Here is a 16,002-nt window from a genome sequence, read left to right on the forward strand (position 1 = left end):
TAATATCATTATTTATTTTGAAACCAAATATTATTTAGAAACTAGATATGATTTTTTTTTTTTTTTTTTTTTTTTTTACTAGCGGCTGCAGGACACTCGTTTATGCAAGTAAACGGTGACATATTACATCCAATAATTATTCATACAGTGGACAACCAGTACAAAAAATTATTTAGACACTTTTATTTGACCTTAGTGTTTTTTCTTGAAATTGCTAATGCAACCTTTTTACATTACAGAGTGAACAAAAAAGCAAAAAAATAAGCATATTGGTAATTGATCAACAAAGTATTGATAGTTGTGTAAATATTGTCATACTAAAAGTTCTTATGTTTCTATGGAATTTTTGGTTGATTGTAACCCATTACACAGCCTACCTTTCTATCAAAGTTATCTGACATCATAAAAATGAATTTGTTCTGAGACACTTTAACTCATGAGTTCTTGTCATATTTTATTACCATTTTCTAAACCATAGCAAAAAACTGTGAAAATAATGTGAGAAATGTTGAAGTTGTCTGAATAAATTTTGTTTTGACTGTATATCAACCTCCAAGTTTAATATTCGTAAGCAAAAATGTACCCTTCTAACCCTCAATTTCCAAATATCGAGATGCTCAAAAGTTTTTTTTAATCTTTTAGACTTTGAAATATATGTATATTCTGCAAAATTCTGTTTCAGATTTACCTATTTACTTTTACTTTGTATGAATGTGTGCTACAATGCAAGTCTGTATGAATATGGGTTATTTTAGCACTACAGGATGTTTTTTTTTCAATTATCAATAGTCTCAAAATGTCTTAAGAGGGTATGAAATCAAAGATTATGGACATTTTTTTAAATAAATGTTCATTGGTAGCACTTTATTATTATTTTCATTAACAGATCATTATTAAACATTATTAGGCCAACACATAACATGTCTATAATCTACATCTTATACGCAGTAATGTTTATAAATGCAATATTAATGAAAATTACAAAGCACTGCATTTATTAACAACATGAACATGTTTTTCATTTTTTTAAACAGAGAAAAACACAAGTACCATAACCAAAAAAATAATGGTTGAGGTTCTTTGCAAAAAGTGAAAGTGTACTGCAAGTGATTTACTAAGACCTGGCTAACAGTATATGGGTGAGTCTCAGGAAACATGTCAAGAACAGGACTTATTTTATCCAGGAATAAAAAGGAAGATGATAAATATAAATAAAAAAGGAAAAGAAAAGGAAAGAATCTTAATTTTAATCCAAATATAAAATGTATTTAGTGCAACTAAAAATACAACTGTGCAATTGAATGCTCTGCATTACATAATACATGGGAAATATAATACATGTCCAATGGATACTCTTGTAAACATTAAGAAATATAATATTTGTGCAGTATTTATTTTTTGTGCATGTAACACATTTTAAGGCATTTTATTAAATGTGACCTTGAACCACAAAATGAGTCATAAGGGTCAGTTATACATCATCTGAAAGCTGAATGAATATGCTTTCATTAATGTTCATGATATTTGGATACAGCTATTTGAAAATCTGCAATCTGAGGGTGCAAAAAATCTAAATACTGAGAAAATTGGCTCTAAAGTTGTCCAAATGAAGTTCTTAGCAATGCATATTACTAATCAAAAATTAAGTTTTATTATGTTTACACAGTAAATATCTTCATGGAACATGATCTTAATATCCAAATGATTTTTGGCATAAAGGAAAAATTTATAATTTTGTCACAAACAATGTTTTTTAGCTATTGCTGCAAATATACCCGTGATACATAAGACTGCTTTTGTGGTGTAGGTTCACATATAAGGCTTATGTGCAAAATATAATTTTAATGTGGGGGAAAACCTGGACATATTTTAGTGAGATTCACCCATACCTTTTCTCGTATATTTTGTGATATTTACACCTAATTTAAAAATACTAGTAGCATCTGCATAATTGAAAAGCTGAGAAATATGTGCTAATGGAGAAAAAAATGCAAAAAATTGTAATCTGATTTGTGCTGGGATCATATAACAGCTGAGACTAACTGTAGAGCAGCTGGTCTAAATCATTGGCTGGAGTTTGTAACGTCTTCTGTGTTGCGTTGGATTGAAGTATTTTGTTGTTTCACAAACTCTGCATAGAATCCATCTTTGGCCAGCAGTTGATCATGTGTCCCTTCCTCGGCCACTTCCCCGTCTCGGAGGAAGATGATGTGATCTGCCTTATCCACTCCGCTCAGTCTATGAGTGATGAGCAGCACTGTATAGTTCTTTGGCTCCTTCTGCAGAGCACTGTACACCTGAGAAGAAGTGGACGAGAAGCCAAGATCAGAGTTAAAATCACACCCAAGGAGCCACAAATCAAAGACACAAAGGTGATATTCGGTATAAGTTGAGGTCAAAAGTTTACATACACCCTGCCGAATCCGCAAAATGTAAAATTATTTTACCAAAATAATAGAGATCATACAAAATACATATTATTTTTTATTTAGTACTGACCTGAATAAGATACGTCACATAAAAGATGTTCACATATAGTCCTCAAGAGAAAATAATAGTTGAATTAATAAAAATGACCCTGTTCAAAAGTTTACATACACTTGTGTTTTTACCTGAGTGATCCACAGCTTTTTGTTTAGTGATACTTGTTCATGAGTCCCTTGTCTGTCCTGAACAGGTAAAATGCCTACTGTTTATCAGACAAGATCTTTGGTTTTCCAGCATTTTTGTGTATTTGAACCCTTTCCAGCAATGACTGTATGATTTTGAGATCCATCTTTTCACACTGAGAACAACTGAGGGACTCATATGCAACTATTACAGAAGGTTCAAACGCTCAATGATGCTCCAGAAACAAAAACAACAAATTAAGACAAATCAAGAAAACTTTTGAAATTAATGAAGATGTGTATTTTTTAATTTTATTTTGCCTAAATATCATATTTCTTCTATTTAGTACAGGCCTTTCTGAAGCTACAGCAAATACTTACATGTTTCCCAGAAGACAAAATAAGTTAAATTTACCCTGAAAAATTGTAACAACCCCCCTCCCTTAGTTGTGCTCAATGTGAAAAGATAGATCTCAAATTTTGGGAATTTTGGGGCTTTTTCTGACAAACAGCAAGTTTCTGGACAAACAAGGGACTCATGAACAACTATCACTAAACAAAATTCAGCTGTGGATCATTCAGGTAAGAACACAGTATTAAGAATCAAGGGGATGTAAACTTTTGAACAAGGTCGTTTTATAAATTCAACTTTTATTTTCTCTTGTAGACTTGCATTTTTCATTTGTATGATCCCTCTTATTTAGATAAAATAAATACCATTATGGTAATACGAAATGGTAAATATGACCATTTTACAGATTTTGCAATGTATGTAAACGTTTGACCTCAACTGTATGTATTCACTATCAAATGCCTTAAAATGTTTCTATCATTTCAACCAAGCAGCCAGTTTTGGAAAACAGATTAAAAAAAATAAACAGCAAATTACTCATTAAACAGAGTTTTAAATCAATTCATTAAGGCAGCTTGCTTAGACAGTTTAGGCAGCTGATTCACAAAAAATAATTGAAATAATTACTACTGAAATTTAAGTCAGAGATGTAAACTACAAACATTTATTAACCTATTAGATACATTTAAGTGGGTTTTGCAAAAATGTATTTCGATGAAAGGAAAAGAAAACACAATGCTGCTTAATTAGTATTCAACACATGAGCCCTAATGTACAAGTTTTTCAGCTTTTTCAAAGGTGGTTGTTTTTATGGTGTATATGGCATTAATAAGTGTGCCTCTTACCCTGTGTTCACTCTCCGTGTCCAGGGAGCTTGTAGCATCATCCAGCACTAAAATCTTCGGTTTCTGAATCAGAGCTCTAGCAATGGCGATACGCTGCTTCTGACCTCCGGAGACCTGACCTCCTTTCTCTCCAGCCTCTGAGAAACACCAAAAAACGTGTAACTTTCAACCAACTTTAAAAGCTCACCAATGGATCCTCTGCAGTGAATGGGTGCCATTAGAATGAGAGTCCAAACAGCTAATAAAAACATCACAATAATCAACAAATCCATCAATAAATAAGAGGTTTTTAACATAAAACAGCTGTTTATGGCTAAAATATGAGTCCTCTATCCATAATATTGCTTTCTCGTATGAATAAGTCTGAATCAGGAGAGAGATTTGCACAGATAAAACAAGCTAAATCTGTCTAAAACAGTTGTAAACAAATATTTTAGAGGTTTTTGATGTGAGAGGACAATAGAAAATAGACTTTTCACCGATAAAAATTCTGATGGCACCCATTCACAACACAGGATTCATTGGTGAGCAGTGAAAGCCATACTTAAGTAAAAGTACAGATATCTTACAAGAAAACAACTTTGGTAGAAGTAAAATTCACCATTTAGAATATTACTTGAGTAAAAGTCTTTAAGTACGTGATATTTATTATACTTAAGTACAAAAAGTATTTTTTAATTCTTAAATGTACTTAAGTATTGAAAGTAAAAGTACAAGTAAATGCAAAAAATGCATTTTATCATCCATTTATCATCCATATCATCCAAAAGGTCAGAATTCTGAGTTTATATTGCAATTCTGACTTTATTTCTCACAATTGTGAGTTTATATCACCCAATTCTGAAAAAAAGTCAGAATTGTGATACAAACTTGCAATTGTGAGGGAAAAAAGTCGGATTTGTGAGATACAAACTCACAATTGTGAGAAAAAAGAATTGCGAGATACAAACTTGCATTTGTGAGAAAAATTATTTCTCACAATATCATCAATTTCTGAGAAAAAAAGTCTGAATTCTGAGCTTATATCTCGCAATTCTGATATTATTTCTTGCAATTGCAAGTTTATATCACCCAATTTTGAGGAAAAAGTCAGAATTGATTTTGTATAAAAAAAGAAGTCAGAATTTTGAGATACAAACTCGCATTTGAGTGAAAAAAAGTCAGAATTGTGAGTTTTATCTCAGACTTGAGGGTGAATACATTTTCAGCAAATTTTCATTTTATGATGAACTATTACTTTAAGACTCACCTGTGTCATATCCATTAGGTAAACTGTTAATGAAATCATCTGCATTGGCCTGCTTGGCAGCAGCACGCATTTCTTCATCCGAGGCATTTTCTTTGCCATATTTGATGTTTTCCCGCACCGACCGAGCGAACAAAACTGGCTCCTGTGACACCACACTAATCTGAAAAGGGTGGAGATTAAACAAGGTCAGCAAACAAAAAATAATCAGTCACTTTTATTTTTACAGATGCAGCTATCAGTACACTCTCAGAAAAAAGGTACAAAAGCTGTTACGAGGACAGTACCCTTTTTAAAAGGTACTAAAATGTACCATTTAGGTACTTTTATGTGACTCTGGAGCACAAAACCTTTAGCACCGGTACTTAAGACTGTATGGGTCAAAATTATAAATTTTTCTTTTATGCCAAAATCATTAGGATTTAAAGTAAAGATCATGTTCCATGAAGATATTTTGTAAATTCCCTACCGTTAGTATATCAAAACTTAATTTCTGATTAGTAATATGCATTGCAAAGAACTACATTTGTACAACTTTAAGGCAGTTTTCTCAATATTTAGATTTTTTTGCAGCCTCAGATTTGTTTTATCCTAACATATCCAAATATTGTCCTATCCTAACAAATCATACATCAATGGAAAGCTTATTCATTCAGCTTTCAGATGTATAAAACGTGACCCTTATGGTTTTGTGTTCCAGGGTCACATATATACCTTAGTATAAGCTACTACTATGCATCCTTTAGGCATAAATAAGGTACAAAGTGTACCTTTTGAAAGGGTGACAGTGACACCCCAGTGACAGCTTTTGTACCTTTTTTCTGAGAGTGTATATAGAAAATAATAGGATTACCTTCTCATGTAGATATTGATCCTTGTACTCCAGCAGTGGCTTCTGGTCTAATAAAATCTCCCCATTTTTAGGCTGGTAAAATCTCTCCAGCAAACTCACAATAGTGCTTTTTCCAGAACCGGATGGACCCACTAGAGCCGTGATCTGGCCTGGCTTTAGCTCGATAGAAACATTCTAGAAAGACCAATCACATTTTTTTTTTAAATAAAAGAAAAAATACAATTTATAATATTTATAACTGTATAAATAATTTACAATTTAATACATAACTGCCATTACAGCTTTGAGAATGAGAGTTTTTTCATTGCAAAACAGTAATAAAAATATTAAAATGTCTTTGTCATGTCATTGTTATAACACTAAACAGACTTAATTTTCTATGAGCAAAACATGATTCCTTATTTCTTTCTTTTGATTTTGTGAACCATATTAGGACATTTTACTGCGATTTTTCAATACACACCTTCAGCACATTTGTGTCTGGTCGCTTTGGATAAGCAAAGGTGATATTTTTGAATTGCACATGTCCTTTTAGAATTTTAGGAGCGAGGGACCCATCTGGAGGAATATCAGGCGTTCTGTCGACATACTCAAAGATTTTCTCTGAAGCACCGACTGCCTTCTTGACATGCGGCCAATATGACATCAGTACCTGTGATAGAAGAGACAGTTTAAAGCCACAAAAGCCAAACTAAAAGTGGTGTTTAGTACTAAAAGGTTAATACTTAGTGTTTTGTTTAACTAGTGATGCTTGATGGACAAACAGGCAGTATCTAAAGGCTTACCTCCACAGCTGATGTGAATTGAAGCTCGTATAGCACAAAGGACACCAGATCACCGCTGCTGACGTCACTTCCGGTCACAAGCCGTCCTCCATAGTATAGTATACTGACTTTCAAAGCCAGACTGGACATCTGAAAAATGCACATTTGATTTCAAACTTCAAGATGCATTAGAAATACGGTGTATATATTCATGCAAACTGCTTTAATATACAAAGCAGTTCTTCTAAAACAGAGGTGCCCATACTTTTTGTTATAAAGACTTGATTGAGGTCCGTTGGGTCAAATAAAAAAAATAAAATAAAAAAATTATTTTTTAAATCAAATTGACTTTTCAGAAAAAAAGGTTGAAACATATTTATACACTAGCAGTCAAAAGTTTCTCGACAGTAAGATTTTTAGTGTTTTGTAAATAAGTCTCTTCTGCTCACCAAGTCTGGATTCATTTGATCCAAAGTACAGCAAAAAGAGCAAAAAAATTTAAATATTTTTACAATTTAAAAAAACTGCTTTCTGTTTGAATATTTTTTTTTTCCTGTGATCAAAGCTGAATTTTTAGCATCATTACTCCATTCTTCAATGTCACATGATCCTTTAGAAATCAAATATGCTGATTTGCTGTTCAAGAAACATTTTTTAATTATTATTAATATTTAAAACAGAATTGTCATAGTCATGTCATGTATTTGGTTTCTCCCATTGTCTCCCCCCGTTAATCTGTCTGCTTTGGTTTAGTCCTTGTTATCTGTGTCACCTGTCTTTGTAATTAGTCACCCTTCATAAGCCTGTCTTTGAGTTGAGTTTACTGTCGGTCTTTGCTTGATGTTTTACGTTTGGTGTGTGGAGATTCTTCGTGTTCCTGATCTGTCAGTTCCTTGGATTATATTAAAAGACTTTGTGTTTGTTAAATCGTGAATCGTCTCGTCTCATCCAGCACCGCACCGTAACAAGAATAGTATTTTTTAGGATTCTTCGATGAATAGAAAGATCTAAAGATCAGCATTTATCTGAAATAAAAAGCTTTTGTAACATTATACACTATACCATTCAAAAGCTTGAAGCCAGTATAATTTTGTTTTAGCAAGGATGCTTTAAATTGATCAAAAGTGACGATAAAGACATTTAATAATGTTACAAAAGATTTATATTTCAGATAAATGCTGTTCTTCTGAACTTTCTATTCATCAAACAAACTTAAATTTGTACTGCTGTTTTCAGCATAATGATGATAATAATAATAATAATAATAATTGTTTTTTGTGCAGCAAATCAGAATATTAGAAGGATTTCTGAAGGATCATGTGACACTGAAAACTGGCGTAATGATGCTAAAAATTCAGCTTTGAAATCACAGGAATAAATTACATTTTAAAATATATTAAAATAGAAAAGTTATTTTAAATAGTAAACATTTTAAAATTTGTTTGTTTTTGCTGTACTTTTGGACTTGGATAAATGCAGGCTTGATGAGCAGAAGAAACTTTATTAAAACCCTTACTGTCCAAAATATAGAGGGCCCAATCAAAGGTCGTCAGTATACCAATAAAATACTTACACTATTGGTCCAAGTTGAGGCAGCGTATGCAGCGGCTTCCACTTTGTTCAGTGCGTACGTGTCCTCCAAGCACTTTCTGTACCTTTCGGTCTCTCCGTCCTCGTTTGCAAAGCTCCTCACTGTTTTCATGGAAGAGAAGGTTTCCGTGGCAACATCATTGGCCTTGGCGAGAGATTCTTGCACTTGTTTAGAAAGTTTCTGTGGGGAAAAACATCATCACAGATCAACACAAATGCTCTCGATGAACCTGATGAACTAAAAAAACCTGCTGATCTGAAGGTGTCACTGGAAACTTTAGCATACCCAACACAAAATCATTGCAAGATTAAAAATTAGCCTATTTTTTTATGCACATTCATTGTGCTGACTTTTTGTGTGATTTATTTCCACAGGAGACTTAAGAGGAGACAAGAGGGATCATACAACATACATGTTATTTTTTATTTAGTTGTAATATATTGAAGATATTTCACATAAAAGACATTTACATATAGTCCACAAGATTTATAGACATTACCCTGTTCACAATTATGCTTGATTCTTAATACTGTGTTGTTACTTGAATGATCCACAGCTGTTTTTTTTGGTTTGTTTTTTTTTAGTGATAGTTGTTCTTGAGACAATTAAAGTGCCCGCTGTTCTTCAGAAAAATCCATCAGGTGGTCCCACAAATTCTTTGGATTTTCAGCATTTTTGTGTATTTGAACCCTTTCCAACAACGATTGTATGATTTTGAGATCCATCTTTTCACACTGAGGACAACTGAGAGACTCATATGCAACTATTACAGAAGGTTCAAACACTCACTGATGCTCCAGAAAGAAACACAATGAATTAAGACAAGGGGGTGAAAACTTCTGAAAAGAATGAAGATGTGCAATTACTGATGCTCCAGAAGGAAAAAACATACATTAAGAGCCAGGGGTGTAAACTTTACAACTTAAATATCATATTTTTTCATTTAATACTGCCCTTTGGAAGCTACAGAAGATACTTACATGTTTCCCAGAGGACAAAATATGTTCAACTTAACCCTGATCTTCAAATTAAAAAAGTTTTCACCCCTTAATGGCTCTTAATGCATTGTTTTTCCTTCTGAGCAATCAGTGAGTGTTTGAACCTTCTGTAATAGTTGCATATGAGTCCCTCAGTTGTCCTCAGTGTGAAAAGATTGATCTCAAAATCACACAGTCATTATCGGAAAGGGTTCAAATATACAAAAATGCTGAAAAAACAAAATATTTCTAGGACCTGCACTGCAAAAAAATGCTTTTCTTATTTAGATTATTTTCTCTTGTTTCCAGCCAAAATATCTAAATATTTGTAAATCAAGAAGGATTTTCTAGACAAGTAGAAATTATAGTCTTGTTTTCAGAAAAAAAGAAGTCAAAACTAAGTGAGTTTTGCTTAAAACAAGCAAAATAATCTGCCAGTGGGTAAGAAAAATAATCATTTTTAATCAGAAAACTTATTTTGCTTACCCGCATTGGCAGGTTGTTCAAAGCAAAAACTTACTTAATTTTAACTTTTTTTTTTTTTTTGAAAAGCATTTTTTTGCAGTCTGATGGATTTTTCTGAAGAACAGCAGGCATTTTAACTGTTCAGGACAAATAAGGGACTCATGAACAACTATCACTAAACAATAAAAACAGCTGGGGATCATTCAGCTAACAACACCGTATTAAGAATCAAGTGTATGTAAACTTTTGAACAGTGTCATTTCTTGTGGACTATATGTAAACATCTTTTGTGTGAAATATCTTCTTCAGGTCAGTACTAAATAAAAAAAATTACATGCATTTTGTATGATCCCTCTTACTTTGGTCAAATAATTAAATTCTTCAAGGTGTATGTAAACTTTTGAACTCAACTGTAGGATTAATCTCAATCTTACCTGGTAAAACTGGCCAGAAAATTCTGGAATGATCCAGATGATGGGTAGGCCGAGTATGGTGAAGATGGTCAGCCTGGGGGAGAGCAGCAGCATGGAGCCCGACAGGAAGATGATACGCATGAAGTACCACATGAGCAGACTCAACTTCTCACTCAGAGACTCACTCATGGTGTTGGTGTCAGTGGTGATGCGAGATACAATGTCCCCTGAACAGGAAACCGGTAACAATTATATGATAAGACACCACTTTTCAAAAACCAGCACTAATGTAATATGTTTGCAGTTTTACCTGTGGAAGATTTATCGAAGAATGCAATATCTTGTTTCAGCACAGACTGGAAGACGAGTCCTTGGATGAATGTGTGTATTCGGCTCATGGTAATGTTGTAGATGAGGTCACATACAAACTCACACACAGCACTGCAGAAAACAGGTGGAAATCCTGAGATGTGCATTTATCTTTAATGCATTTGAGAAGCTTCCATTTCCTGCAAAAGCCTAAACTACTGTTCAAAAGTGTGGGGCCAGTAAGTTTTTTTTAATGTTTTTGAAGTCTCTTATGCTCACCAAGGCTGCATGTATTTGATTGAAAATAGAGTAAAAGCTGTAATATTATGAAATATTACAATTTAAAATAACTGTTTTCTATTTGAATACTGTAAAATGTAATTTATTACTGTGATGCAAAGCTGAATTTTCAGCATTATTACTCTAGCGTTTAGTGACATATGATCCTTCAGAAATCATTCTAATATGCTTATTTGCTACTTATTATCAAGGATGATTTTTTTCTACATTATTTTAATATTCTTTAAAAACATAATTCATTTTAAATAGAAATCTTTTGTGACATTATTATAGTAAAAGTAATGCATCTTTGCTACATACAAAAATCTTTTGAACAGTAGTGTAAAAGATTGTCTTTTTAGTCTTACCTCATTATGGTCATCAGTGTCATGACAGTGATAGCGTGGTTAAAAGCCTCGGGTTCATCTTCATTCATGATCCAGTCTGTCATTTTACCAGTGTAATGAGGAATCGCCATTTCACCTGCAGGACAACATGCATGAAAACTTTCATGTTAACATTCACATCTATATCTTCTAATTTGCTTACAGACAAAATACAGTACAAGTTTTATGATCACTGACCCACATTATTCTGCAATCAAAACATTCAAAAGTCAATATAGTCAATATGTTCAATATACTGTAGTTGCTGAAAAGCCCATGTTTAGTTTGTTTGCAAACTTGGCATGATTTTGTGTGCTGAACAAATATCAGAGCAAACATGAACAAAGTGAAACTAAAAGTAACATTAGAGCACATTTAACTTTCTTTCACTTGTCAGACTAGTTTTAAATGACACTAAAGGCTAGATTTCAAGGTAATTATTTACAGATCATAAAGGCAGATGGCAGAACAGCTATTTTATAGACAATTTGTTTTGTACTCAAATGTATTTAAGAAAAAAACCCTTGTCTGTGAAAATGCTGAGGAAATTTGTAAAAAAAAAAAAAAAGGCAAAAAAAGAAGCAAAATGACATTCCATAAATGTATAGTTTTGATTGAAATAAATAGAAAAACTGATTAAATATATTTTTATATTTAATATGCTTATATAATTATATTTATATTTAATATCATACATTTGATTTTAATAAATAAATTATTGCATATATATAAAAAATATCAATTAAATATTTGCACACAATACTTTAAAATATTTATAATATTAATTTTTACTATGTATTTCCCTAAACTGTTTTCTACATGTATGTAAAATATGTAGCTAGCTTTTTCATTTTAACTGGAACTGCCTGCTCTATTGCTATTTTTTTTGCAGAACGGCCAAATCAGACTCATACAATTTAATAGAAGACGCACATTTGTATGTGACCCTCTTCCACAAAACCAGTTTGAAATTGAGATTTATACACCATCTGAAAGCTGATTAAATAAGCTTTTTTTGATGTATGGTTTGTTAGGATAGGACAATATTTGGCCGAGATACAACTATTTGAAAATCTAGAATCTGAGGGTGTAAAAAAAATCTAAATATTGTGAAAATTGCCTTTAAAGTTGTCCAAATGAAGTCCTTAGCAATGCATTTTACTAATCAAAAATTAAGTTTTGATATATTTACGGTAGACAATGTATTAAATATATTCATGGAACATGATCTTTATTTAATATCCTAATGATTTTTGGCATAAAAGAAAAATTGACCCATACAATGTATTAATGGCTATTGCTACAAATATACCCATGTTACTTAAGACTGGCTGGTGGTCCAGGGTCACACCTATATGACACAACACATAGGCTCATTTTTACCTAATGAAGAAATAACCACGAAGAAAAAGACGGCTGCAAAGCGTGCACTAAAAGGCTTCATGTATCCCAGCAGCCTTTGCAGTGAAGCCTTCTGCTCTGTTTTCTCCTTTTTGGCTGTCGGGAGAAGAGTGGGAACATGTCGCTTCCACAGCAACAGAGACAAAGCCAACACCGCATAGCCCTGCAAGAGCTGAAATACAATGCACACATATGAAATGTCACTGTATCTTCACACCTGATATTTAAATGTATTACAACACTTCTTACCCCTTGACAGGTGTGCCAACCCCACACCAGCTCCACTGTAGACCTGTCACAAGCCCAGAGGAAAGAAATATACACTGGATAGAGAAGACCATGAATTATAGCCGTCTGCACCCCCTCGAATCCTCTCGTCCAGGCCGGGCTGCCAGTGTAGGTGAAGGAGATGAAGAGGAGGAGAGATGTTCGGAGGAGCCCACCGGCCCACACAAGGATGAAGGTGTTATTGATGAAGGACGGGGACAGCTGGATGGCACCAATGAACATCACCGCACATACGTCCACACATACTGCCAACAGGGCGAACAGAGGCACGGCCATCTTATCCTTCATATCCAGCTCTGCCAATGAGAAAACAACATTTAAAACAAGTCCAAATGAAATTACAAAACATACATTTTGCAAAATTAGTAACAACCAGTGTAGTGTGTGCAAAAAAATGTGATCCTGGACCACAAAACCTTAACACATAAGTAGCACAGGTATATTTGTAGCAATAATAATACATTACATTTTATGAGTAAAAATGATTGATTTTTCTTTTATGCAAAAAATCATCAGGATATAAAGTATAGATCATGTTCCATGAAGATATTTGGTAAATTTCCTATTTCCTATCCTACACAACTTTAAAGGTGATTTTCTCAATATTTAGATTTTTTTGCATCCTCAGATTACATTTTTTTAAAATAGCTGCATATCTGCCAAATATTGTCCTATCCTAACAAACTATACATCAATGGAAAGCTTATTTTTTCAGCTTGTGTGCTTATGTGTTGTGTCCAACATAGTGACCCTGGACCACAAAACCAGTCATAAGTAGCACGGGTATATTTGTAGCAAAAGCCAACGATACATTTTATGGGTCAAAATTATTGATTTTTCTTTTATGTCAAAAATCATTAGGATATTAAGATCATGTTGCATTAAGATATTTCATACATTTTCTACCATAAATATATCAAAACTTAATATTTGATTAGTAATGTGCATTGCTAAGAACGTGAGAATGTGATTTTCTCAGCATTTTGATTTTTTTTGCACCCTCAGATTACTTTTTTTTAAAAGGTTGCCAAGTATTGAACTATTCTAACAAACCATACATCAAAAAAGCTTATTTATTCAGCTTTCAGATGATGTATAAATCTCAATTAAACAAAAAATCGACCCTTATGACGACAGGCTTTGTGATCCAGGGTCACAAATAGTGTTTATGATATCACAACATGTCATTATCATGCCACCATGTTAAGTTAAACAATGCTATTTTGTGTTATTGGTTTCGTATAAGAAAATCACTTTCACTTTCACTCTTAAACCTATTTTCATTTATGCTCAATGAGTTTTTGCTTACTTAACAGTCTATTTTATCACAAAGTAATAGTCCAAGCTGTGGTTAATCCAAAGACTGAGTAAACTTCAAGATTTCCCTGCACAACATTTGGACAACAAAAATGTCACTGAAGAGAAAGAAGGAAACATAAATACAGTACTTACCTTGTTAGTCGATACTACTGAAAACTGCTTAAAATGTAAGGAATTAAAGCTTACAATGTCGTCGACACATTTATTTAATACGTAACATCTTACAAAATAGTTAACAACAAGAGAAATTGCAGTACTACTCGTGTAACATGCACACAGGGTCCAAATCTGAAACCGAAAGTAAGATCTGCAAGGAAAATCCCATCTGAGCATAACTAATGAATATTAATTACGTAACTTGACGGCAGCGACGTAATCTTACCTCATTGGTTGGATGGCAGGCTTTCCTAGGCAACTGGCCAATCAACGAGGATTTATTTTATATAAATAACGTTGAATGTCTGTAAAAGTCCCGCACAGCTTTCGCTGTCCTCCAATGTAAACAGGAGTCTTTGACCGTTGAGATTCGTATCGCTGTTTTGTCAGGGCTCTCGAGTCAAGTGTGCCTGGTTTAAGACGTTATGAATGCCTCTCTTCGCTTACGTTGCGCAGCGCGGTGCGTGGACGTGAACGCCCCTTAATGGAACGTCCATAGCGTAACTTAATTAATATTCATAAGTATTTGGTGTAACCACTCTCTCATTTTGAAGGATGGATACAGATAACTGGTACAAGTTATGCAGCATTTGCAATACTGTTTGGTCAGAAATGGCCAACTTACCAAGTGTAATTTTTTCAAGATGCAAAACTTGAGTTTTTAGCATCAGTGTTACGTTATCACTCAGAAATCATTCTAGTATGCTGATTATTGAACATTTCTTTTTATTATCAGTCTTAACAATTGCTGCTTATTATGTTTGTGGAATATATGCACTACCAGTTAAAAATGTTTTTAAAGAAACACCAAGCCTGGATTTATTTGATCCAAAGAACAGCAAAAACAGTAACAATTTAGAAATATTTTTACGATTTAAAATAACTGCTTTCTATTTGAACATTTTTTACAATGTAATTTATTTCTGTGATTTCAAAGCTGAATTTTTAGCATCATTACTTCAGTCACATGATATTTCAGAAATAATTCTAATATTCTGATTTTTATTATTATTATTATTATGATGAGTTGAATTTTGTCAGGTTTCTTTGATGAATAGAAAGTTCCGAAGGAAAGCATTTATCTGAAGTAGAAATCGTTTGTAACGTTATAAATGTCTTTTTTGTCAATTTTGTTAAATTTAAAGCATCCTTGCTAAATAAAAGTATTAATTTATATCATTTCTCTCCCCCCCCCCCCCCCCCCCAAAAAAAAAAAAAAAATTATACTGACTCCAAGCTTTTGAATGGTATAGTCTACAATGTTAAAAAAACTTTTAATTTCAGATAAATACTGATGCATCAAAGAATCCTGATAATGTACTAAACTGTTTTAAAATATTAATACTACTACTACTACTACTAATAATAATAATAATAATAATAAAAAAGATAATGATAATAATAATAAAATGTTTCTTGAACAGCAAATCAGCATATTAAAATAATGTCATGAAGGATCAAAATTCAGCTTTGAAATCACATGAATAAATTATATTTTAAAATATATTCAAATAAAAATTAGTTATTTTAAATTATTAAATTACTATTTGCAAATAAATGCAGGCTTGGTGAGCATAAGAGACTTCTTTAAAAACATTAAAAAACTGTGACTAATAGTATATATTTACATATCTTTCTTGACATGATGTCTTTATTGTCAATTTTGATCAACTTAATGTATCCTTGCTGACTAAAATTATTAATATCATAAAAAAAAAAAAAAAAAAAAAAAAAAGCAACACAAATAT

The 16,002-nt window shown here is 32.7% G+C and overlaps 1 protein-coding gene across 2 annotated transcripts; it reads right to left on the minus strand.

Moving 5' to 3' along the window:
* Positions 1–843: 843 nt before the first annotated feature.
* tap1 (transporter 1, ATP-binding cassette, sub-family B (MDR/TAP)) lies at positions 844–14,693 on the minus strand. Of its 2 annotated transcripts, none has more exons than XM_073846708.1 (13): positions 14,481–14,693; positions 12,740–13,074; positions 12,473–12,662; positions 11,072–11,186; positions 10,426–10,556; positions 10,137–10,342; positions 8,243–8,440; positions 6,691–6,819; positions 6,369–6,557; positions 5,906–6,079; positions 5,056–5,215; positions 3,807–3,943; positions 844–2,297 (listed from the first exon to the last, which is right to left on the minus strand). In XM_073846708.1, the coding sequence occupies exons 2-13, from the start codon at positions 13,064–13,066 to the stop codon at positions 2,064–2,066; spliced, it is 2,190 nt and encodes a 729-aa protein (XP_073702809.1). In that variant the 5' UTR covers positions 13,067–13,074; positions 14,481–14,693; the 3' UTR covers positions 844–2,063. The 2 variants fall into 2 exon arrangements, with proteins under 2 accessions (XP_073702809.1, XP_073702808.1); XM_073846707.1 differs by lacking the exon at positions 14,481–14,693 and adding an exon at positions 14,231–14,414.
* Positions 14,694–16,002: the final 1,309 nt, after the last annotated feature.

This window comes from Garra rufa, chromosome 9 (assembly GCF_049309525.1).
Source record: "Garra rufa chromosome 9, GarRuf1.0, whole genome shotgun sequence".
In the NCBI taxonomy this organism is placed as follows: domain Eukaryota; kingdom Metazoa; phylum Chordata; class Actinopteri; order Cypriniformes; family Cyprinidae; genus Garra; species Garra rufa.